Source organism: Oncorhynchus tshawytscha, linkage group LG02 (genome assembly GCF_018296145.1).
Source record: "Oncorhynchus tshawytscha isolate Ot180627B linkage group LG02, Otsh_v2.0, whole genome shotgun sequence".
Classification (NCBI taxonomy): domain Eukaryota; kingdom Metazoa; phylum Chordata; class Actinopteri; order Salmoniformes; family Salmonidae; genus Oncorhynchus; species Oncorhynchus tshawytscha.
In genome coordinates, this window is record NC_056430.1 from 26,673,188 (window position 1) to 26,699,866 (window position 26,679).

At 42.3% G+C, this 26,679-nt stretch overlaps 2 protein-coding genes across 7 annotated transcripts; both read left to right on the top strand.

Annotated features, from left to right (window-relative positions):
• Positions 1–401: 401 nt before the first annotated feature.
• LOC112218684 (6-phosphofructo-2-kinase/fructose-2,6-bisphosphatase 2) lies at positions 402–13,839 on the top strand. 6 transcript variants are annotated; one of them, XM_024379710.2, is made up of 17 exons: positions 402–591; positions 2,742–2,894; positions 3,640–3,765; positions 4,142–4,238; positions 5,139–5,205; positions 5,291–5,365; positions 5,507–5,563; positions 5,718–5,842; positions 6,068–6,275; positions 6,864–7,010; positions 7,229–7,333; positions 7,422–7,551; positions 7,645–7,707; positions 9,317–9,381; positions 10,554–10,736; positions 11,398–11,420; positions 12,251–13,839. In XM_024379710.2, exons 1-17 carry the CDS (start codon positions 525–527, stop codon positions 12,318–12,320), a joined length of 1,761 nt encoding a protein of 586 aa, XP_024235478.1. In that variant the 5' UTR covers positions 402–524; the 3' UTR covers positions 12,321–13,839. The 6 variants fall into 6 exon arrangements, with proteins under 6 accessions (XP_024235478.1, XP_024235495.1, XP_024235486.1 ...); XM_024379727.2 differs by having other exon boundaries at positions 3,673–3,765; XM_024379737.2 differs by lacking the exon at positions 402–591 and adding an exon at positions 966–1,164.
• Positions 13,840–14,249: 410 nt separating this feature from the next.
• Positions 14,250–20,062, top strand: LOC112218716 (ubiquitin thioesterase OTU1). The gene is made up of 3 exons (XM_024379774.2): positions 14,250–14,364; positions 18,119–18,341; positions 18,463–20,062. The coding sequence occupies exons 2-3, from the start codon at positions 18,134–18,136 to the stop codon at positions 19,164–19,166; spliced, it is 912 nt and encodes a 303-aa protein (XP_024235542.1). The 5' UTR covers positions 14,250–14,364; positions 18,119–18,133; the 3' UTR covers positions 19,167–20,062.
• Positions 20,063–26,679: the final 6,617 nt, after the last annotated feature.

Below are 26,679 nucleotides of genomic sequence, written 5' to 3' on the forward strand. Positions count from 1 at the left end.
TCTCACTTCCACTGCCTACATAATATACACAGTTATGTAATGTACCTATTTAAAAATACTTTAAAGAACTACAGACTTACTAAACACACATGATTCGTTTGTGAATTATGTCTGAATGTTGAAGTGTGCCTGCCCCTGGCTGTCCATAAATTAAAATGTAAAAAAAAGTGCAATCTGGTTTAATGAATTCTACTTTTACTTTTGATACTTAGGTATATTTAAAACCAAATACTTTTAGACTTTTACTCGAGTAGTATTTTACTGGGTGACTTATACTTGAGTAATTTTCTATTAAGGTAAATTTACTTGAATGAATATACATTATATGCGCATCATAAATCTTAATATTATGAAGATTACGGTAAAGAAATTGTGACGCAAATGGCACACCTCATGCTTTTCTGGCTTGGAGGACATCAACCGGGCCCGCGCCACCAACCTCAGCACAAGGACAGCGTAGCACACAACAGGACTTACAGTTGCGCCTCCGACTGGAGTGGGACAAAAACCTCATAGAGTCAGATATGGCAGAACGTGCGGATTGGGCGTCAGATCAATGTTCTAATTCCCTCATCGGCTCTCATATTGCAGGTAAATTGCAATAGTTTTTGAGAGTGTACAGTAAGTAGCCTGTGCTATTTAGGTGTGAAACAACCATAGAGCTAGATAGAGGACTCTAGTGGCCAAAATGCCATTTTAGCATGGGCAGCGCCATTGAGGACATTCACCATTTTGAAGTAGTCAACTGGGTGGGACATCCTATGGGTTAAGGAAGTATCACATAATTCCATCCAGGTCATTAGGTGGGTTATACTCGGGACCAATTAATTATACTCGTGAGCAAACATTGCATAATGGCAGGCGGCAGTAAATCGCCAACCTTGGCTTTATACCTGTTCAAACAAAACACTCCGGGTGGCAGTATGCACCCTTTCAGTTTGTTTACCAACTAGTAGAAAATGGAGATGGCCTCAATGGTGCTGCCTATGTATGCTCTCATAGACGCAATAATCGGACAAATAAGATGTTGCGCCCTCTAACTATCTCCATGGAAACTACCAATGCGTCTATTATCAGTGTTCCCGGCACAGACAAGTGAAACTGGCTCGAGACTGTCCGATTGGACTGCAGTAGTGTCTTCGCATAATAATATTGCCTACTGAGGTAAATGGCTTTGGCATCATTTTGTGATTCCCGGTTTTTGTTAGTGATCTTTTGATGAGCGGATATGGCCGCGCAATACATGGTGGCTGTGAGGATGAAATGGCAGTCCCTCACTTTGCTGTGTTGCAATATGCTTGAAGGCCTTTGACAGAAAACGAAGCTGTATCCAACCTAATATAAAAGTAGTCTAATTATGTTACAGCAAATGTCAAGTCATGCCATTACTTTCTAATTCATTAGAAAATTCATCAGAATCCTAATACCTAATGAAATGGGATTTTAAGTGCATTTAGTGTGGCCTATATACACAACATGACAAAAAGTATGTGGACACCTGCCCATTGAACATCTCATTGCAAAATCAATTAATATGGAGTTGGAGCCCCCTTTGCTGCTTTAACAGCCTCCACTCTTCTGGGAAGGCTTTCCACTAGATGTTGGAACATTTCTGCGGGGACTTGCTTCCATTCTACCACAAGAGCATTAGTGAAGTCGGGCACTGATGTTGGGAGATTAGGCCTGGCTCGGACAAACCATTTCTGTATGGACCTCACTTTGTGCACAGGGGCATTGTCATGCTGAAACAGGAAAGGGCCTTCCCCAAACTGTTGCCACAAATTTGGAATCACCGAATCATCTAGAATGTTATTGTATGCTGTAGCGTTAAGATTTCCCTTCACTGGAACTTAGGGGCCTAGGCAAACCATGAAAAACAGCCCCAGACCATTAGTCCTCATCCACCAAACTTTACAGTTGGCAGTATGCACTGGGGCAGGTAGTGTTCTCCTGGCATCCGCCAAAACCAAGATGTGTCCGTCGGACTGCCAGATGGTGAAGCGTGATTCATCACTCCAGAGAACGCCTTTCCGCTGCTCCAGAGTCCAATGGCAGAGAGCTTTACACCACTCCAGCCGACACTTGGCATTGCACGTGGTGATTTTAGGCTTGTGTGTGGCTGCTCGGCCATGAAAACCCATTTCATGATGCTCCCAACTAACCATCCTTGTGCCTATGTTGCTTCCAGAGGCAGTTTGAAACTCGGTAGTGAGTGTTGCAACCGAGGACAGACGATTTGTTACGCGCTACGTGCTTCAGTACTCGGCAGTAACATTCTGTGAACTTGTGTGGCCTACCACTTTGTGGCTGAGCCGTTGTTGCTCCTAGACCACTTTCCGCTTCAAATAACAGCACTTACAGTTGACTGGAGAAGCTCTAGCATGGTAGAAATTTGACAAACTGACTTGTTGGAAAGGTGGCACCCTATGATGTTGCCATGTTGAAAGTCACTGAGCGCTTCACTAAGGCCATTCTACTGTGAATGTTTGTCTATGGAGATTGCATGGCTGTGTGCTCGATGTTATACACCTGTCAGCAATGATTGTGTCTGAAATAGCCGAATGCACTAATTTGAAGGTGTGTCCACATACCATTGTATGTATTTTATATCAATATCAATTTAATTGAATATTTTTCAGATGGTGGATAAATTACTCATTCTTATTCAGGAAATATAAATAAAAATGTAATATTACATAGGCCTAGACCTACTGCTAGAATAAATCAACCTTGTGTTTCAGATTGTCTGGGGCCATGCCCTTCTAGAGCCTTTGGGAACCTGGCACAACAAGTACACAACTCCACCATGTCCGCAACTATTCAGAGAGAGACTAGCTCGGAGAACTCTGCTGAAGCCAAGAAAACAGAGCTCAGAGTAAATGAGAAGAAATGCTGTAAGTAGCCCAATGATAAGCCTCTCCTGCATCTTCAATGCAGGAGAGCTTTGCGCAGGCAGGACCATAGGCAAGACAGCAACAATTCCGCTGCAGTCTGGATGCTTGCATCAGGCCGTTTTGACTGGCACATGAGTCTACAGGTGTTATTTTGTTTTGGCTTCATCTCCAAAAATGTTGCTAGTTATGATGTAAAGCTTTCCCTATGCATTGAAAGCACTTTTGTTTTGCTGAAGCACACATTAACAAGAAAATTAGTTTAAAAGAAATACAACCGTGTTTATAATATTTTGAGAGGGATTAGTCTTCTCTGAAAATTATTCCGTTGGGCATATTTTGGGCAAATTATTCATTCTCATTCCACATTATATTTTTATCATGCAGATTATGTTGAAATCTGTTTATAATGAGCCCATATTCCATACAGTATTCAGTTTATCTGCAGTCCTGTTGCGGGCGTAATTTATATGAGAATAGCAAGCCATGGCTTGCCAGTCCACTTTGACATATCCCTTTTCATCTAAGTATACAGTACATGGGAAATCAAGGATAAGAAATGTATCCAATGATGATTGATCATACCAACCAACAAATTTGATAGTTAAATTGTTTTGCCTTATCTACTGTATATAATTTTGTCAGGCCTGTGTATCACTTGTAGGTATACAGTATACAGTAGTATCTGAGTTAGCCTGATGCTAATGCACTATAGTATGTATGTATGTCTGTCTGTCTTTCTGTTCAGCATGGGCATCCTACATGACAAACTCTCCCACAGTGATTGTAATGATTGGCCTACCTGCTAGGGGAAAGACCTACATGTCTAAGAAACTGACACGGTACCTCAACTGGATAGGGGTGCCAACCAAAGGTGAGTGGGGGAAGACAGCCCCTACAACATCACTTATGAAAACATTAAACATGTACCTTTAAGTCTTCCATTATGACAGACTATTGATGGTGGAACCCTCTGGTGTTTGAGAACTTTTAATAAGCACTTCAGTCAAATTTAAATCACCAGTGTATTGTGTCCTACAAAGTAAATGCCTTCATTATTAGGTAAATATCACATTTTTAATAAAAAATGTAAAGCTCCTGAGAACTGAGACGCCCCATGTTGAATAGGATCCTACTTTGAACCAGTCCCATTTCTGTGATAGGAGACAACCCTAACTTAATAAACCATGTAGACACTAATACAAGCAAGTCATAACTCTGTTGTTGGTGCAATTCTGTTAATTTTGTAGTGTTTAACTTGGGTGTTTACCGCCGAGAGGCTGTCAAAGCTTACAAGTCCTACGACTTCTTCAGACACGACAACAAGGAAGCCATGGAAATAAGGAAGTAAGTTATGTTTGTTTTATTCATGCAGATTCCAAACTGAGAAAGCATTCACAATTGCCATGCACACTGTTTTGATGGCACATTTTTCATTTTTATTTGCTTAGAACTTAAGTTCACATATAACAGACAAAGTTTTCTATCAATTGTAACATGTTAGGAAAAAAACGGTAATTAATCAAGTATTGTTTCCATCAACATGGTCAGATCTGAGTCAATCTTATTACTCCAGCAGCACACCAGGTTCTCTCATGCATGATTTCACGGGTGTACTTTGCAGCTCTGGCTGCTGCGTCAATGGCTAGTGAGTTTCTGAACCAACACACTGTCTGCTGTGCAAGCAGATATTCAGTGTACAAAAGACCCATATTATATTAATAGAATGTGTGTGTACACACACACACCAGTTGTGGGATTCAAATGGACATTTGCTTAGTTTTCATAGTAATTTGTGATGGATTACTATTTTCCAACGAGCTGAAAGTTTTCTAAGCAAGCACTAAACTTGATCCAGAATAATCACTTAATGAGACACATCTGAATTGCCCTTTATAGACCTGTAAATGGCTTTACTGCTCTTGACAACATCACAGAATGCTGATCTAAATATATTTCTGGCACTCACTCACTCTTACAAAATGTTGCATGGGTATGTTCCCTCACTGTTCTGTCAGTGTTACTATTCAGATGTCTGTACAGAAGAAAGATAGGTATACAGTAACATTCTGTTCTCCTGGACTGCTCACCATAGAATCAAACACAAAATGTTACAGGGGCCTTTAAGATTGAGTATAAAAACAATATAGATATATTATCTGAGGTTGGAATGCATACCTGCCCCCTTTTCTGCAGACCCACTGTTGAGCCCTTTGATGCATTGCATTTCCCTCTCCTCTCCCACAGACAGTGTGCTCTGGTAGCCCTGGAGGATGTGAAAGGATATCTAACTGAAGAAGCAGGACAAATCGCTGTAAGGCATCTACTCTTTCCTTTAGATTCCTTTTTGTCTGTTCAATATATTTATCCACCCATTTTGGGATGTTTGCTTTGATTAGGTATTTGATGCAACAAACACAACAAGGGAGAGGAGAGACCTCATTCTTGATTTTGGGAAAGAGAATGCATTCAAGGTAAAAATGTGCTAAATTGCCAAATATATTTTTGTGTTTGTATCTCCATATAACGTTACTCTGTGTCACGACACTGCATCCAGCCCTGTGGTGAGGCAGTATATTTTAGTGGCGCAGTCTGAGCTGCCTTCTTTCCAACAGGTGTTCTTTGTGGAGTCTGTGTGTGATGACCCAGAAGTCATTGCTGCTAATATTCTGGTATGTTCCGATGTCGCCATGTGGGATTGTAATGCTTTACTATGACCCCAGGCCATGGTCAAAACTGACCTATTTATACACTGACTATATCCTTGTCATGTCACGACTTTCATTTTTCTTTGCACACATTCTAATGTGTCATATCTCTAAACAGGAGGTGAAGGTGTCCAGTCCAGACTACCCAGAGAGGCACAGAGAGAGAGTAATGGATGACTTTCTCAAACGCATAGAGTGCTATAAGGTTACATACCAACCTTTGGATCCCGATGAGTATGACAAGTAAGAATGACCAAAGCATATTGTCTGTCTCAGTGTGTTGCAATTGAATAGGACATTGCTTCAATTAGAGGCAACTGTCCATACCGATCATCATGTATTATACCTAATAGGCATTAACCTTTTGTAGTTCTTGAGAATTGCTGTAAATTTGCTGCAAGGTCAGATGAATGCCACCAGATGGAGACAGAATACTTACAGACAATTGTGTTACTGTGTCTCCCGTAGGGACCTATCCTTTATCAAGGTGGAGAATGTGGGCCGGCGCTTCCTGGTGAACCGGGTGCAAGACTACATCCAGAGTAGGATAGTGTACTACCTCATGAACATTCAAGTGCACTCTCACTCGCTCTACCTGTGCCGGCATGGAGAGAGCAATCATAACACGGAGGGCCGTATCGGCGGCGACTCGGAGCTCTCCCCAGGGGGAAAACAGGTATGTGTCCTGTCTGCCATGACAGTTAGGCCTAGTGCAGAGAGACCAGTCCATAGAGATAGAGGATTCATCTTTGTACCTGTGCCATTATAGCATCTGTGATAGCATGGGCAGCACCATTGAGGCCATCTCCAGTAGTCAATTTTCTTCTTCACGATTGGCTGATCCCTCCTGATGACTCAGTTGGACATGACTCCAACAGGGTAACCAGGAGGGATCAGCCAATGAAGTTGGAAGGCCCACCCTGTTGACTACATTAAAATGATGAAAGCCCTCAGTGTGCTAATGCTAATACGGCCTTTTGGCAAGTAGAAGCCTCTATCAATCTCTATTGAGCAGTCAGGCATAATACTGACCTTTTGTCTTTGAGTCAGTGGATCCTACCGATTTCTATTTAGATTTAGTTGAACAGCTAATGGAAAAGACTAATTAAAGCTCCTGCACTTTAAATTTGAGGAAACACTGGTAATCTGGTCTTGTACTCTTAAATAGTTAATAGCATGTTTACCATGATCATGTACAGTAAGAAGTCCCCTGATAGATGGGCCTGTTATTGACACCAATCTCTCTTTGCCCTTTCTGGTCCAGTTTGCCCATGCCTTGCGCGGCTTCATCGAGGAGCACAAACTGTCGGACCTGAAGGTGTGGACAAGCCAGCTGAGACGTACCATCCAGACTGCTGAGGAGCTGATTGTGCCCTACGAACAGTGGAAGATCCTCAACGAGATAGATGCTGTCAGTACTGACTTTCCCTCTGATTTATCACTGGTCTAAAGTAATGAATAACATGATGGTTTAATTTAGGTAAACACCATTTGTGATTAAAATGAATTTGATCTTTGATAAAGGACTTGTTATATTCATTGTTTGAATAATAAGTAATGATTGATCATTATCTGGCAACTCAACTGCCAAGGCACATTTTCCAGATTTCTCTCTTTCCCATCTGTTAGGGTGTTTGTGAGGAGATGACGTATGATATGATCCAGAACTCCTTTCCAGAAGAGTTTGCCCTGAGGGACCAAGACAAGTACCACTACCGCTACCTAGGAGGAGAGGTAAAGTCCTACCCCCTTACCACAATATGGAGCCCTTATCTTGTTAGGGATAGCTAAAGCTCAGTGTGTCCCTTCTCCCCACCTGTAGTCCTACCAGGACCTAGTGCAGCGGTTAGAGCCTGTCATCATGGAGCTAGAGAGACAAGGCAATGTGCTGGTCATCTGTCACCAGGCTGTCATGCGCTGCCTGCTAGCCTACTTCCTGGACAAGAGTGCAGGTGGGTGAGCACACACCATACAGTACACACTTGCTTGTGTCACAAACACCAGAAGTCATTGATACTTTTTTTTTTTAACTATGTATTTTGTAGATGACCTACCCTACCTGAAATGTCCACTGCACACAGTGCTCAAGCTCAGCCCTGTTGCCTATGGTAAGACTTTGCGTTCATTAGACTTACAGCAGAATAAATTGACAATTACATTGTGTTATGTTCACATCTGATGGAATTCTTCTATCACCACTAGTAAACTCAGCAAAAAAAGAAACGTCCTCTCACTGTCAACTGCATTTATTTTCAGCAAAATTAACATGTGTAAATATTTGTATGAACATAACAAAATACTGCAACTGAGACATAAACTGAACAAGTTCCACAGACATGTGACTAACAGAAATTGAATTATGTGTCCCTGAACAAAGGGGGGGGGGTCAAAACAAAAGTAACAGCTGGTGTGGCCACCAGCTGCATTAAGTACTGCAGTGCATCTTCTCCTCATGGACTGCACCAGATTTGCCAGATCTTGCTGTGAGATGTTACCCCACTCTTCCATCAAGGCACCTGCAAGTTCTCGGACATTTCTGGGGGTAATGGCCCTAGTCCTCACCCTCCGATCCAACAGGTCCCAGACGTGCTCAATGGGATTGAGATCTGTGCTCTTCGCTGGCCATGGTAAAACACTGACATTCCTGTCTTGCAGGAAATCACACACAGAACGAGCAGTATGGCTGGTGGCATTATCATGCTGGATGAGCCTGCAGGAAGGGTACCACATAAGGGAGGAGGATGTATTTCCTGCAATGCACAGCGTTGAGATTGCCTACAATGACAACAAGCTCAGTGCGATGATGCTGTGACACACCGCCCCAGACCATAACGGACCCCCCACCTCCAAATTGATTCCGCTCCAGAGTACAGGCCTCGGTGTAACGCTCTTTCCTTTGACGATAAACGCAAATCCGACCATCACCCCTGGTGAGATAAAACCGAGACTCGTCAGTGAAGAGCACTTTTTGCCAGTCCTATCTCGTCCAGCGACGGTGGGTTTGTGCCCATAGGCAACATTGTTGCCGGTGATGTCTGGTGAGGACCTGCCTTACAACAGGCCTACAAGCCCTCAGTTCAGCCTCTCGCAGACAGTTTGAGCACTGATGGATGGATTGTGCATTCCTGGTGTAAATCGGGCAGTTGTTGTCTCCATTCTGTACCTGTCCCGCAGGTGTGATGTTCGGATGTACCGATCCTGTGCAGGTGTTGTTTCACGTGGTCTGCCACTGCGAGGACGATCAGCTGTCCGTCCTGTCTCGCTGTCTTAGGCGTCTCATAGTACAGCCATTGCGAATTTATTGCCCTGGCCACATCTGCAGTCCTCATGCCTCCTTGCAGCATGCCTAAGGCACGTTCACGCAGATGAGCAGGGACCCTGGGCATCTTTCTTTTGGTGTTTTTCAGAGTCAGTAGAAAGGCCTCTTTAGTGTCCTAAGTTTTCATAACTGTGACCTTGATAGCCTACCGTCTATAAGCTGTTAGTGTCTGAACGACCATTCCACAGGTGCATGTTCATTAATTGTTTATGGTTCATTGAACAAGCATGGGAAACAGTGTTTAAACCCTTTACAATGAAGATCTGTGAAGTTATTTGGATTTTTACGAATTATCTTTGAAAGACAGGGCCTTGAAAAGCGGACGTTTCTTTTTTTGCTGAGTTTAGTTTGACAATTAGGAATGGGTAACATGAATTTATCTCTGCAACTATCCCCAGGCTGTAAAGTGGAAATGTTTTACCTTAACGTGGAGGCAGTGAACACACATCGCGACCGACCACTTGTAAGTAACATTGCATGTTATCCTCAGTGGCAAGGCTTTGCTCCTTTTTGTCATCCCTGCTCTGTTCTGCTCACATATCACATACTTCACGGAACCTCTTTAACCAAAGTAGCTCAAGCTATGTCTGGATAAATAAGTAGTTAGTGTGACTTTAGATTTAACTGGTACGAAGCTATGACTGATCACCTTTCCCTGCTTGCGAACACCAACACCACTAAAACAATAAAGCTGCATAATACATTTTTTTCTAGAGCAAGTCTTTACATATTTTTTTTTAGGTTTGCACTAGCTTATTAGTTAGCTAGCTAGATAACGTTAGCTTGCTAACTGACAAGGCAGTTACACACACTTCATATGAAACAAACGGGGTGGTAAGTGCAGCACAATGCACACAACACTAAATAGTTTACCAATCTAGCAATCTGGCCACTGTAGCTAGTAAAATTATCATTAAATCACAATGGATTATTTTCCATGAAGCAGCTGCCTGTAGCTGGCTGCTGAGAGTCAATGCATTGTCTTAATTTTACCTAGCTAGCACAACATCTCGCTAGCTACCGAATAATGCTAACCATAACGTTAGCCAGCTAGCAAAAAATGTATCTATGGGCTGTAGTGACCATGGTGAGTGAATTAAATTGTTCATTTGTCATCTTGCTAGTGAGTTATCTAGCTGTGGCCATCTAGCTATATCAACAAGGGCTGTCTAAAACAATAGTAACATTAGTGCCGCTAGCTAATATTGGGCCGCTTGAACTCGTCGTGACTGTAGACCATAAAACAACATGCATTTCCAAATAACGCTACTGCCACCTTCTGTTTTGGACTATTTTAACAAGGCTGAGTGGCTGACGACTTCAAGGTCTTTGCTGTGTGAACACAAAAGAGAGAAGTGCTAAGTAGTCGGCAGGCAAACGTTTCACAATCCTACTGGTGTGTCTGAGCTATTAGTGAGATGCCATAGACAATATTTGAGAGGAGCAGAATTAAGTGGAATCGGTTTAACTATGCAGAATCAACTTTTTCATATTCCATAGCAAAAGTCCTATTGTAGTGGTTGGTCAAGGAGAACAATTGTTTGATTGCTGTGTTTTGGGGAATTGTCCCAGTCACGCTGTGTGTTCCCGGGTCTCTTTCTTTAATGCACCTGGTGTTTCCCCATCTCCAACCAGGATAAGGTCCCGAGGGACCCAGCTCCTATCCGACGGAATAGTTACACCCCCCTGTCCAGTCATGACCAGTTCAAGCGGCCCAGGCTCTACAGTGCCGGCAACCGTCCCTGGCTCCCCCAACGTCCCACCCCATCGGCCCTGCAGTTCCCAGAGATGCCAGAGGGGGTGCTGCAGCAAAGCCAAGTTAGTGTCAGAAATGGATGGTGCCCTCTTAATTAATCACTCATAATTCAACTCAGTCCCCTCCCTCCTTCCACCTACCACCCAAGCCAATCCCTTCTTTATCCATAGCATCCCATCTCCCTTAAATCCCCTTGATAATTCAGACTCTGTAATAAAAACAGAGTGGACGTCTCCCTGACATGCTGTGGTCTTGTTGGTGGCTTCCCCTCTTTATATTATGTCTGTCTCTCCCCCAACATCAGCTGTTTGTCTTTACATGGCCTCCCCTTTTCTTCATGGGCTGAATATCTTGAATATGCACAGCACTATGCCTGTCCTAAATAAACTGCACCACTAACTTCTACTCATTTACATCTTATGAATAGATCACTTAAGTACCATTCCAGATGATACACAGATCAAAAGTTTTCCAGTAACCAGGTGTTATACATTAGTCATATGGTGATCTTAGGAGAAACATGCACTGAACAACAATTAGCGTCAGAGATCAATGCCATACAAGGGTCGTAAATATAGACATGTTATTGTTTTGAGATGCATATACAAAGTTGCTGTTGTGATCCGAGTGTGTTGGTTCGCTTTGCTTTGTTGTGAGTTCAGTGCTTCAGCTAGTCTCCCCATTTCTATCTCTTCTGTCTCTTCCCTTTCTGTGTCGTCACAGCCTCGGATAGGAAGCTGTTGTCTGTGAGTATTTAAGATAAATTCCCGCAGAACTCCACCAATTTCATTTCTGTTTTCACATGAGATGTCATCTCAATAAGACAATGGGGTATGTATAGCATCTTTTTTTAAATTTTTTTATTTTACCCCTTTTTCTCCCCAATTTCGTGGTATCCAATTGTCCAATTGTCTCATCGCTACAACTTCCGTACGGGCTTGGGAGAGACGAAGGTTGAAACTCCGATACACAACCCAACCAAGCCGCACTGCTTCTTAACACAGCGCCATCCAACCCGGAAGCCAGCCACACCAATGTGTCGGAGGAAACACTGTGCACCTAGCAAACTTGGTTAGCGGGCACTGCGCCTGGCCCGCCACAGGAGTCGCTGGTGCGCGATGAGACAAGGATTTCCCTACCGGCCTAACCCGGACGATGCTAGGCCAATTGTGCGTCGCCCCACGGACCTCCCGGTCAAGGCCGGTTACGACAGATCCTGGTCGCGAACCCAGAGTCTCTGGTGGTACAGCTGGCACTGCAGTACAGCGCCCTTAACCACTGCGCTACCCGGGAGGCATGTATAGCATCTTAAACTGATATCATACAGTATGATGCTTCATCATAATTTCAGTGCAAAGACATATACTTCACTACTAATAGTACTAATAATTTCGTTCCCTCTTTGTTTTATAATGATGATGGTGTATCAGGAGAAAAGTATCTTTTCATTGGTCTCTCTGAGGCAAAACACAAGTAGTAATGTAAGACCTGTCTTCAAGACAATAATTGGTCAGAGTGTTTGGACTCGTGTTAACCATCAACTGAGAATATTAATCATGTCTGTTTCTGTTTCAAGGACTCCCTGTGTGAAGGAATTGACTATGACAGCCCAGAAGAAACTAGTGGCTGTGTCCGCTTCTGAGTGACTATGAAGTCACCTTCAAGTTCAGCTGGTGCCTCAGTCTATCCCTGTGACACTGAAGTTCTGCTCATCCTATCCTCCATGTCCCTATGGCCTTCCACATCATATAATAATTTCCCTGCATGCCAAATATCTGAAACCACTGGTGGCACAACTATAACACTTATTTTATGTATGCCAATAGAGATCAAACATGATGCCTTATGTGTATCAGAGACCCTTTATGTCTTGTTGAGTATATGTGGCAGCATGTTATGGTATCATGAAATCCTTTCCCACTACTGCAGCATAAAGCATTTTTGCCAATAATCAGATATATCCATATTAGCCATCACATGACATGAACACAGAAAAACATAGTAGGATAATTTGATATTGTGGTCATATATGGTTTGTGTGGAACCATTTACAATAAGAATATACTGTATATATTTTAGATTAGAAGTTAGTCCAGTGCTCTTAAAAGGGAAGTTGTCATGTAAATGAATGTATTTATCTGTCAATTACTTACTTTGTCTTCAGATAACATAAAGAAGTAACAGAAATATGTAAACATGGAATAAGAAAAGTACTACGGTCCTAATTATCATAGTGTAGCTTCAATACCTTTCTTATGAAATTCTCGCTGAATTGTCCCTTTGATTATATTCATGTTTGAGCAAATGTTTTACACTAGTATATTTTTAAGCAAAGCAAAGCTTATTTGAGAGCCTTGCCTTTTAACCAATTATTACAGACATGCGACTATTAATAAATGTAGCTTGTTAGCCATTACCACTGAAACCAAAACTGTGCAAATATCCCATATTTTAACAGATGCTCTGAGATACTTGAAGGAAATATTTGACATAGTCATGGTGTGATAAGATGTTTTTCTCATCACATATTCTTAATAGTATATTGATATGTAGAATAACAGAAGAATGTACAATGGCTGTATATTAGATATTGAGATGTTGCTATTTGTATGAATGTGTTTGGCATTCTGCTGTGTTTTGAGTTGGTTTGTGTTGAATGTTTTCATTAATAACCTGCATAAAGTGATGAGATTTCTGGCAATTTGCACCAAAAGCCACTAGTCAGTAGGGGCACACAATATAATTTTAATTTAGATAAAAGTTATGCTATTACGCACACCCAATTATTCCAATGACTCTGTGAACTACAGTGTCACAATTATTTATGATTTTTTTTTGCCTGTGCCTTTTGGGGCATGTTGAAAGCCTTACTGAAAAGTAATCTGTTCTGTGCATAATCTGTGTATAATCTTACACAAGAAGGTTCCAAAGAAATGTCAAGAGTTGTGACTATATATTTGATACGTTTTCCAAGGATAGCCTGCTCAGCTCAAGAATCTACTGTACTCAATACCCGGCTGCAGTATTATTCTCATGAATGTTGTCATGTAAAATGTTGCCTGTTGATAAGGACTTTATTGCGTCAATTAGCTGGTTTAGCGTAGTTGAATTGTATTTAAGATGTAACTGTATTAAAGAGTCATTAAATATGTAAAACAGGTGTAATTTATGTCTCATTTTTCTGTGTGAGTTTTGGGGAAGGAGGGGGTGGCATGTTTCAAGTTAATTTGCCTACTCTCTGCGCTTAAGAGAACCATTAAGCACTAGCGGCAGGTAGCCTAGCAGATAAGAGCCAGTAACCGAAAGCTCGCTGTTTCTTATCCCTGAACTGATTAGGTGAAAAATCTGTCTTGAGCAGGGCACTTAACCCTAATCGCTCCTATAAATTGTTTGGATAAGTGTCTGCTACAATATAAAGTTAGCTCATGTAATTTCACTTGCATTATTAGGATGTACACTATATGAGGCTTTAATGTCACAAAAGTTAACATTTAATTTTAAAAGAGACTGGATCCATTAATTGAGTGGATCTATCCCCTCTTCGAGCCAAAAGGAAACAAAGCTTGTGTATACGTCATGTGCGTGGCAACGACGTTACGAATAATAACACACTCACATTTGTGACGTTCTACACATCAGAGACTGTCGGTTGATATTTATTGTCCGAGGCAGGGGTACAATTTTCATCAGGTAAGCAAATAAATAATGGTTCAATTATTAATTAAATAGGTAAATTACGTAGTTATGTAAAGTGAGGCTGCAATCTCGTTAGTATAAAGTACCATAACAGTTTAGCCAGCTAACGTTAGCCCTTTGCTAGCAGAACACTTGGCTAGCTAGCTAACATAGTTGTCAAACTAGCTAACACTCAACATCAATTAACGTTAATCACATTGCTCATTTGTTTGTGTTTTGCTAGACAGTTTCACTGAAACCAGCTCGTCTCGTATTGTAGATAGCAGAAGAGGAAAGTGACAACATGCTAAACGCTAGCACAGAAATGCTATGTTATTTGTTTTTAAACATTATTTAACTAGGCAAGTCATTTAAGAACAAATTATTATTTACAATGACTGCCTACTTGTAAAGTCCTCTCCCCCGGCGAAACCCTCCCCTAAACAGGTGTTGTGCCGAAAAGCCCCCCTAAAAAAGACAAATAACAAACAAATATTGGAAAGCTGCAACCGCTCGACTGAACATTTAGTCCACTTTTTATGGAACGTTTTCCAGGTGATACCGTCGCCTGGAACTCAAGCCTAACCTAGTCCTGACAGGCAGCGCAGACATAATCCTCCAATGATGAGATGTTTTTCATACAGGACTGGTGGGCACAACCAATCTGAAATTTATGATGAAAAATGTTAAATATATTTAAAACATTAAATACAATTATTTCATTTATTATCAGACAAAGCAGATGATGCTACCTCTAGAAATGTTCAATTCCAAAGCCACATTTTTAGGAGTAAGAATTTGTATAAGTACTAATAAGCAATTACCCAGTTAGTGTCTTCCTCATTATTGTCCACCTCCCCACAGAAGTGGCTCAGGTTATCTAGCAAAACATAATGTCAAGTAGTCTATAAATCTTGAGCGAACAAGGGAATAGTTAGAGTTGTGTTTTTTAAAACTTTGATCCAACTTCTGGCCATCTAGTCAGAAGTTGGATCAAAGTTAACCTAGAAAGATCCATATCAATGTTTTTTTAAATTAAATTAGAAATTGAACATACCAGTGTTTGAGGAGAGTGACAGCTATTTCTTCTCTCATGATGTTAACATCTTTGTCCGTATTTGAAAAGACAAATCGACTCCTCCTTCAGAACACAGCAAACTGGGGAAAACAATTGGACATTTCAGTTGTTTTCCCCAACAAAATTGTTACACTTAAGATTCTAACACTTAAGATTTGAAGCATACAACAACACCGCTATAATATAATTTGACAGTTCTGTTTTGTCTTTTAGTCAGTATTCTTTCAGTAGGTTCATTGTACATTGCCTTGAATGTAAGTATGAGAGTATAAGTAAAGACCCCACAAGAAGTAACATCTTTTTGGCATGGGTGAGGAAGGGTACCACACGCCCATCTGGAGATATTACACCCCTTCTCAGGTGCGATCTGAACATATATGTTAATAAAAGTACAGCATTTTGAAACACTTTTTATTGATTACAATGTAGAGATTAATAACAGAGGGGAATCTGAGAATGCAGGGATTCTAGCAGGATGTGAGTTGAAGTAGTCAAATCTGGAGCTGACAAGGCTCTGACTTAGCATCTTGGGGTCATCGCTGGATGGTGTGGAGGAAGAAGCAGAACGTTCAGGTTAGGGCTGGAATGTAAATGAAGTGATCATCTCGGATTATCTAACATCTGAGAATGGGCAGGCAGTCCCTCGGATGAAGAGCATCTCCGTTTTGCTGATTATGTGCTGTCATCCAGGTGGAAATGTCACCTGCATATCTGATGTAGGAAAAGAGATAAGTTGAGTGTCCTGTGAATATGTGTGTTTTGTGGTTGAGGGGTGGGGGGAGGTTGATGGGGATGGTGGCGGTGCTGGGGCTGGCCTATTGAGGGCAAAGGGACCTATTGGGGAGGGGATTCTTCATGGAGGCACATTCAGTCGTAGTTTTGTTTATTATATTATACATCGTTTTTTTTCTATTATTATAACAGTTTACTGTGATTATGGATATGCACTCATGTTGACTTTTATATTTGAACTTTTTTTTGCCCAGAGTACACTTTAAAAAAATTATTAATACTGTACTTACATTCTTAACTAAAACAGAAAACGTGGGGGGAAAAAATGTGGAAAAGCACAATGGGATGGGAGATTGAGGGATGAGTATAGAGAACAGTAGAGGGCTCTGAAAACTATTATTGCTGAAATAACCACTTCTTTTTCAAATCAAATCAAATCAAATTTATTTATATAGCCCTTCGTACATCAGCTGATATCTCAAAGTGCTGTACAGAAACCCAGCCTAAAACCCCAAACAGCAAGCAATGCAGGTGTAGAAGCACGGTGGCTAGGGAAAAACTCCCTAGAAAGGCCAAAACCTAGGAAGAAACCTAGAGAGGAACCAGGCTATGTGGGTTGGCCAGTCCTCTTCTGGCTGTGCCGGGTGGAGATTATAACAGAACATGGCCAAGATGTTCAAATGTTCATAAATGACCAGCATGGTCGAATAATAATAAGGCAGAACAGTTGAAACTGGAGCAGCAGCACAGTCAGGTGGAAGTTGAAACTGGAGCAGCAGCATGGCCAGGTGGACTGGGGACAGCAAGGAGTCATCATGTCAGGTAGTCCTGGGGCATGGTCCTAGGGCTCAGGTCCTCCGAGAGAGAGAAAGAAAGAGAGAAGGAGAGAATTAGAGAATGCACACTTAGATTCACACAGGACACCGAATAGGACAGGAGAAGTACTCCAGATATAACAAACTGACCCCAGCCCCCCGACACATAAACTACTGCAGCATAAATACTGGAGGCTGAGACAGGAGGGGTCAGGAGACACTGTGGCCCCATCCGAGGACACCCCCGGACAGGGCCAAACAGGAAGGATATAACCCCACCCACTTTGCCAAAGCACAGCCCCCACACCACTTTTTGTGACTAGAGTCTAATACTTCCTGTGGCACACATCAGACAGGATAGGATCAAAATTATTCTGACAAGTGCCAGGCCTTGCAGTCCCAAGATAGATTGGGGGGGATATGTCAGGATAGGCAAATTAATAATTAATGTATGTGTTATTTTAAACAGAGGAGGGAGTAAAATGTAGGCAAGCAATACAATTTCAGACCAACTACTAGTCGAATAAGACATGGGCGAGATGATGAATTTTGGCAAATACATTTATTTCTAGACTAATACACTTGAAACAAATGGCCAAACCCGAAAACTGCAGACATTAGTAGTGCCTCCCCTGCGATCAAACCACCATGAAAAATAAAGGGAAACGCAACCTAACGTGATCAAAAATCTCAACTAGCAAGCAAGTCGCAGCAATGACGTGTGTGTGCACGTTCACGCGGGGGAGGGTTCTGGCAGGGAGGAGCTTTTCGGCACAACACCGGACGATGCTGGGCCAGTTGTGCGCTGTCCTATGGGACTCCCGATCACGGCCTGTTGTGATCCAGCCCGGGATCGAACACTGCAATTCAGCGCCACTCGGGAGGTGAAAAAGATCTTTGAGTTGCAGAACAAATAAATAGTTGCAAGTCAGTTGTTTTGCTTGCACTGCTGTGATTGGCAGTTTAGCCCCATCGAAGTGTCATCAGCATGCTGACTTCAAACAAATTACTTTTCCATTAGAAATGAAAGTAATGTCTTGCTACAAGGTTCCTTGGCCTGAATAAACTAGCATTCACTTCTTAAGTTGTATGTAGCCTACACGCCTGTGATGTTCCTTTGTTGCATGGTGTTTTATTCCCACAGGTTAAGGACCCCAGGATGTTGCGTCTGCGTTGCAAAACCAAAAATGGGAGCCACATAATGCAGGGCCTGACCCATCAGTCCTGTGTGCAGGAGCTGAAGAGCAAGGTAGAGGAGCTGACTGGTATCCCCTGTGATGTACAGAAGATCATGGTTGGTTACCCTCCCTCTAGCTTGGACCTCCGAAATGGAGATGCTCACCTCAAGGACTACCCCATCAAATCAGGTAGGCTATGTTGTCTGTCCCTTCTCACTTGAATCAATCACTTGTGACTTTTACACAGCTGGATACACTTCACCATGCAGTGTCATGGCTGTATTTGATTAAGAAAATGACTGTGTTGCAGGAGACACTCTCATTGTTGAGGAGGAAGAGAAGAACAAGATGAAGACCCAGACAACCAATTCAGCTGTAACCAAGGGACCCCGCCTGGAGTCTCCCCCTGTGCTGGCCAGAAGGGTCGTTCCAGCAGACAACTCCTGTCTGTTCACCAGTGTCTCCTATGTAGTGGAGGGCGGGGTATACGACCCAGTGTGTGCCCCCGAGATGCGAGGCCTCATCGCCCAGATCGTGTCGAGTGACCCAACGGCTTACTCTGAGGCGGTTTTGGGAAAGACCAACGAGGAGTACTGCACCTGGATCCGACGTGACGACACCTGGGGCGGAGCTATAGAGGTGTCCATCCTGTCCAAATTCTACCAGTGTGAGATCTGTGTAGTGGACACGCAGACAGTGCGTGTGGATAGATTTGGTGAGGACGCTGGCTACCACAAACGTGTGCTGCTCATCTACGACGGCATCCACTACGACCCACTGCAGAAAGAAACGCCTAGTTCCGACACTCCGCCCCAGACCATCTTCTCCACCACAGATGACATCATCCTGGCCCAGGCCCTGGAGCTAGCGGATGAGGCGCGAAGGAAGCGGCAGTTTACGGACATCAACCGCTTTGCCTTGCGCTGCATGGTGTGTCAGACAGGCCTAGTAGGACAGAAGGAGGCCCGGGAACATGCCAAGGAGACGGGCCACACCAACTTTGGAGAGGTGTAAGTCAGAGCACTCTTCCTCCTCTCACCCCCCACCTTACCTCACAACCACCACTCCCATGCCGTCACATCTGTGTCTGTACGATCCTCTACCTCACTTGGTCCAGCAAGATTCTGCAGACCCTGGGGTTCGGTCTTACCCGTTCAGTATTACTACTACAGCTGTCAGCTCACGGGCTAATCTACTGTAAGGTTCTGATCTCATACAAAATATCCTCTACAATTGTTTTAGGGACATTTTTAAGCTCAGTTTTGAGTCTTCACACTAAACTCAAAACACAGTGGGTGATTGTTTGTTGAAGTCTTGTTGCTCAGTAATGTAACATTTGTTCAGTTTGTTGACACTAATGGAGCAGAACACTTTCTTAATACCAAAGTTGGAGATGCCTGGAAATGCCTTGCTTTTTCAGTTCTGACTTGTGGCACAATCAGCATGGCATGGCTAGATAGTACTACAACAGAAATCTTTTTCCAGGGCCATTGTGACAAGATACATGTTTGATTTCACACATCAATGACAATATTAATTAAAATGTTTTTGTTTGTGCCTCACTAGTACTTGGAAAAACAGTGACAACTGTTGCAAAATATCAAATATAAACCCAGTCAGTCACTTGGTAGAGAAGCTGTTATTTTATTATTTTGCATTGGCAATGTATTTCATATTTGTAATAGCAGAGTTTAGCTAGATTCCTTAAAGGTCAATACAACCCTAAATTATTCAACAATGGTGCTGTGACAACTGTATAAGTTATTGTGTAAGCTATTACTGAATTTATTTAGTTATTTTCTGCATTGTGGGTTGTCAGGTGTTTGGATTGAAATATAGCTCTTGGTGTGGAACATTAACATTTCATGCAATTATTATCATGCCATGACACTCTAGCATCAAAAGGCCATGGCATTACCCACAGTGGGATTGTTTTTAAAATTATATTTATTTGTGTCTATTTTATATGGTGTAATTTGAATTATGGTATTTTGTATTACAGAGAATCGCTAAGAATGCTACATGCTTATTTTATTTACATTTTAATCTTGGAGTTATTAGACTGAATGATATAGATTGTAAGTCTGTGATGAATCATTATATATTTGTAGTTCAGGTACTGTACACAATGTGCTTTGCTATTCAACATTCTCTTCATGATAGTGTTTTCTTTTTCATTTCCCATTAGCCTCTCACTCACACCCTGGAGGTCTTGTTGGACTAATGTGAGGACCACCAAGTGATGTCATAGTTGTAATGTTCTATAACCATGTTTCCATCCAGTTTTTATGTCAGATAAGTCATACCATATTTTCAAAAAACAGCTGTGATGGAAACAGGAATCTTCGGTACAGTTTTATAAATGCCGACAGATAATTTGTTTGTTCGACATGGTGGGATCTTTTTGTCTTTAAAATTAATTATGCGAGAAATGGTGGAAACGCCTTTATGCGCAGATATTGATAGAATAACCATCATATTGACGTAAACTTGGAGTCACACAATTATATGGTGTGTGTGGTTCTTCCACTACGACTCTGGAAACCATGTAGTTTATTAGGCTGCAGATGAAATAAATTATGAACTTCACAGGCTGGTAAAAGTGCACAATGTTGAGCTTGATGCTCCTTTCCAATAAATAATCTGGTGACATGATTGATGCTTGACTGCAGTTTGACCAACAAATATTCTCGCCTTTATCCGTAATTATCATATAGACTAGCCTATTCGCACTGTATCTGCAAGCTGTTGGCTAGAGCGCACTTGCCAAGACTAGAGTAGGCACATCTTGCTATTTAACTCAACAGTTTTTGTGACAAAACTATCAGTGGAGTTGAAAATGTGATGCAAACACATTGAACTTAATTTTATTGGAAACATGAAAACTTTTGTGAAAAAAATACATTGTGTGCACTACGTCATCATGCACTAATTTTGATCTGCAACAAGTCAGATTAGTGGAAAAAGCGCATATTTTCTTTATGCGCATTTTAGAATTTGCGATAAAATCTGTCTCTAATTGGATGGAAACCTAGCAAATCTGTTCAATCTAAATGCATGTGAGAGGAAGACTGCCGCTGTTCTACTTTCACAGATGACAGCCACCATGATCTCATGCCTTGCTCTAGAAGCAGCAGAGCCATTGAGATGGTTGAACCATATAATTCTCACACATGAAAATACGTGAATTCTGACAGTTTTCTTCAAGAGGTTGATAATGTTGTTACTGGCAAAAAGAATCATACACTGCTCAAAAAAATAAAGGGAACACTTAAACAACACAATGTAACTCCAAGTCAATCACACTTCTGTGAAATCAAACTGTCCACTTAAGAAGCAACACTGATTGACAATACATTTCACATGCTGAAATTATAGGCAATTAGCAAGACACCCCCAATAAAGGAGTGGTTCTGCAGGTGATAACCACAGACCACTTCTCAGTTCCTATCCTTCCTGGCTGATGTTTTAGTCACTTTTGAATGCTGGCGGTGCTTTCACTCTAGTGGTAGCATGAGACGGAGTCTATAACCCACACAAGTGGCTCAGGTAGTGCAGCTCATCCAGGATGGCACATCAATGCGAGCTGTGGCAAGAAGGTTTGCTGTGTCTGTCAGCGTAGTGTCCAGAGCATGGAGGCGCTACCAGGAGACAGGCCAGTACATCAGGAGACGTGGAGGAGGGCAACTACCCAGCAGCAGGACCGCTACCTCCGCCTTTGTGCAAGGAGGAGCACTGCCAAAGCCCTGCAAAATGACCTCCAGCAGGCCCAAATGTGCATGTGTCTGCTCAAACGGTCAGAAACAGACTCCATGGTATGAGGGTTCGACGTCCACAGGTGGGGGTTGTGCTTACAGCCCAACACCGTGCAGGACGTTTGGCATTTGCCAGAGAACACCAAGATTGGCAAATTCGCCACTGGCGCCCTGTGCTCTTCACAGGTGAAAGCAGGTTCACACTGAGCACATGTGACAGACGTGACAGTCTGGAGACGCCATGGAGAACGTTCTGCTGCCTGCAACATCCTCCAGCATGACCGGTTTGGCGATGGGTCAGTCATGGTGTGGGGTGGCATTTCTTTGGGGGGCCGCACAGCCCTCCATGTGCTTGCCAGAGGTAGCCTGACTGCCATTAGGTACCGAGATGAGATCCTTAGACCCCTTGTGAGACCATATGCTGGTGCGGTTGGCCCTGGGTTCCTCCTAATGCAAGACAATGCTAGACCTCATGTGGCTGGAGTGTGTCAGCAGTTCCTGCAAGAGGAAGGCATTGATGCTATGGACTGGCCCGCCCGTTCCCCAGACCTGAATCCAATTGAGCACATCTGGGACATCATGTCTCGCTCCATCCACCAACGCCACGTTGCACCACAGACTGTCAAGAAGTTGGCGGATGCTTTAGTCCAGGTCTGGGAGGAGATCCCTCAGGAGACCATCCTCCACCTCATCAGGAGCATGCCCAGGCGTTGTAGGGAGGTCATACAGGCACGTGGAGGCCACACACACTACTGAGCCTCATTTTGACTTGTTTTAAGGACATTACATCAAAGTTGGATCAGCCTGTAGTGTGGTTTTCCACTTTCATTTTGAGTGTGACTCCAAATCCAGACCTCCATGGGTTGATAAATTTGATTTCCATTGATAGTTTTTGTGTGATTTTGTTGTCAGCACATACACCTATGTAAAGAAAAAAGTATTTAATAAGAATATTTCATTCATTCAGATCTAGGATGTGTTATTTTAGTGTTCCCTTTATTTTTTTGAGCAGTGTATAATGTTTGGTTGTTAGCAGAGATGAACGGCTGGTGATTTGGGTTTTTTCCCCCATCTAACTATTAATGCAGTCTAAAAGCTCTCGAACATCATTTCTCAAAACAAAATATTTATTTTAGCTTTTGTCTGCTGGTTGTAAACAGACTCCAAAGTGTCCCCTATACAATTCAGAAAACTCTTTTGACTTGTTATTTATAGAAAATGGACAGCATATGTATGAGCATTATGAAAGCTTGTCTTACAATGAAATATTCTGGATCAGGGCAGGCTTTGTGTGGAATATGTTTCCCTGTTCTTGCTTGGACTTTTCAAAGACTTGTGTGTAAGAGGTCTGGGGCATGGTTCTAGTGGGTGTTGATTTGACTCAAATAAGACTTCTCCCACAACCCATTACATGGATGTTCAAGGAAATGTTCAATGAATGTTGTACTCAAAGCACTACAGAGAAACTGGGTTTACTTGATTTTTCCAATGTTGTGTCACAATAAAATAAATAATTTAGGATATTATTTGAGTGAATGTGTTTTTGTATTCAGTTTAAATCAAATCCAATTTTATTTGTCACATACACATGGTTAGCAGATGTTAATGCGAGTGTAGCGAAATGCTTGTGCTTCTAGTTCTGACAATGCAGTAATAACCAACAAGTAATCTAGCTAACAATTCCAAAACTACTACCTTATAGATACAAGTGTAAGGGGATAAAGAATATGTACATAAAGATATATGAATGAGTGATGGTACAGAGCGGCATAGGCAAGATACAGTAGATGGTATTGAGTGCAGTATATACATATGAGATGAATATGTAAACAAAGTGGCATAGTTAAAGTGGCTAGTGATGATATAGAGTACAGTATATACGTATACATATGAGATGAATAATGTAGGGTATGTAAACAAATTAGGTAGCATTGTTTAAAGTGGCTAGTGATATATTTTACATCATTTCCCATCAATTCCCATTATTAAAGTGGCTGGAGTTGAGTCAGTGTGTTGGCAGCAGCCACTCAATGTTAGTGGTGGCTGTTTAACAGTCTGATGGCCTTGAGATAGAAGCTGTTTTTCAGTCTCTCGGTCCCAGCTTTGATGCACCTGTACTGACCTCGCCTTCTGGATGACAGCAGGGTGAACAGGCAGTGGCTCGGGTGGTTGTTGTCCTTGATGATCTTTATGGCCTTCCTGTGACATCGGGTGGTGTAGATGTCCTGGAGGGCAGGTAGTTTGCCCCCTGTGATGCGTTGTGCAGACCTCACTACCCTCTGGAGAGCCTTACGGTTGTGGGCGGAGCAGTTGCCGTACCAGGCGGTGATACAGCCCGACAGGATGCTCTCGATTGTGCATCTGTAGAAGTTTGTGAGTGCTTTTGGTGACAAGCCAAATTTCTTCAGCCTCCTGAGGTTAAAGAGGCGCTGCTGCGCCTTCTTCACGATGCTGTCTGTGTGGATGGACCAATTCAGTTTGTCTGTGATGTGTACGCCGAGGAGCTTAAAACTTACTACCCTCTCCACTACTGTTCCATCGATGTGGATAGGGGGGTGTTCCCTCTGCTGTTTCCTGAAGTCCACAATCATCTCCTTAGTTTTGTTGACGTTGAGTGTGAGGTTATTTTCCTGACACCACACTCCGAGGGCCCTCACCTCCTCCCTGTAGGCCGTCTCGTCGTTGTTGGTAATCAAGCCTACCACTGTTGTGTCGTCCGCAAACTTTAAGATTCTATTGTGCTTTAAGCCCTACATGTTGATACTGTATTGTCAACCAATGAAAGATCTCTTAGCAATAGTGTGGCTGCCATTCACTGTTACCCTACTGAAATGTAGGCTACTCTGTTCTAACAGTGTACAAGGGTCTCGCTGTTGGATTACACTTTAATTCTATGTTGTGAAGCATCTCTCTGATGAGGGAATGAAATGTGGAGCTCTATGACAGTAACCCTAGACACCATCAGTAAGGGGTTGATTAAGACTTAGGAAATGTACGCCTATCCTATGCACTTTTCAGTATTTTCACGCTCTGAATAAATTTAATTCAACTCCTGAAAATCCTCCCACTTGCTGGCCAACAGATTTTCTCGTGGAGTTTTAATTCAATAGGCTTTTCAGTACATTTATCTTAAGCCATCCCTTTAAAGACAGTGTACCTTTTAGTTCGAATTTTGTAGACAGACACTATAATATATCGAGAGAACGGCTTCAGAATATTAGGGATAAATGAAAGGAAGCCATCTAAATATATGCAATGTTCTTCTCCGTTTCAGCACCAATTGGTAGATTAAAAAATACTCTGCTCTTGTAAATTATTTAGGTTTAAGAAAGTATTTATGAATCATAATAAAAATGGTTTGAAAATTGCCACATTCAGTTCTTCAACCAATGGTAATGTTAGAAGATTAGTGTACAGTTGAAGTCAGAAGTTTACATACACCTTAGACAAATACATTTAAACTCAGTTTCACAATTCTTGACATTTATTCAGAGTAAAAATTCCCTACCTTAGGTCAGGTAGGATCACCACTTTATTTTAATAATGTGAAAAGTCAGAATAATAGTAGAGATAATGATTTATTTCAGCTTTTGTTTCCTTCATCACATTCCCAGTGGGTCAGAAGTTTACATACGCTCAATTAGTATTTGGTAGCATTGCCTTTAAATTGTTTAACTTGGGTCAAATGTTTCTGGTAGCCTTCCACAAGTTTCCCACAATAAGTTGGGTGAATTTTGGCCCATTCCTCCTGACAGAGCTGGTGTAACTGAGTCAGGTTTGTAGGCCTCCTTGCTCGCACACACTTTTTCAGTTCTGCTCACATATTTTCTATGGGATTGAGGTCAAGGCTTTGTGATGGCAACTCCAATACCTTGACTTTGTTGTCCTTAAGCCATTTTGCCACAAGTTTGACCCCAAGCATTCTTCCATTGTCCATTTGGAAGACCCATTTGCGATCAAGCTTTAACTTCCTGACTGATGTCTTGAGATGTTGCTTCAATATATCCACATAATGTTCCATCCTCATGATGCCATCTATTTTGTGAAGTGCACCAGTCCCTCCTGTAGCAAAGCACCCCCACAACATGATGCTGCCACCCCCGTGCTTCACGGTTGGGATGGTGTTCTTCGGGCTTGCAAGCCTCCCCCTTTTTCCTCCAAACATAACCACATTCATTATTAGAGGTCGACCGATTATGATTTTTCAACACCGATACCGATTATTGGAGGACCAAATGAAGCCGGTACCGATTAATCGTCTGATATATATATATATATATATATACACTGCTCAAAAAAAAAGGGAACACTTAAACAACACAATGTAACTCCAAGTCAATCACACTTCTGTGAAATCAAACTGTCCACTTAGGAAGCAACACTGATTGACAATAAATTGCACATGCTGTTGTGCAAATGGAATAGACAACAGGCGGAAATTATAGGCAATTAGCAAGACACCCCCAATAAAGGAGTGGTTCTGCAGGTGGTGACCACAGACCACTTCTCAGTTCCAATGCTTCCTGGCTGATGTTTTGGTCACTTTTGAATGCTGGCGGTGCTTTCACTCTAGTGGTAGCATGAGACGGATTCTACAACCCACACAAGTGGCTCAGGTAGTGCAGCTCATCCAGGATGGCACATCAATGCCAGCTGTGGCAAGAAGGTTTGCTGTATCTGTCAGCGTAGTGTCCAGAGCATGGAGGCACTACCAGGCGACAGGCCAGTACATCAGGAGACGTGGAGGAGGCCGTAGGAGGGCAACAACCCAG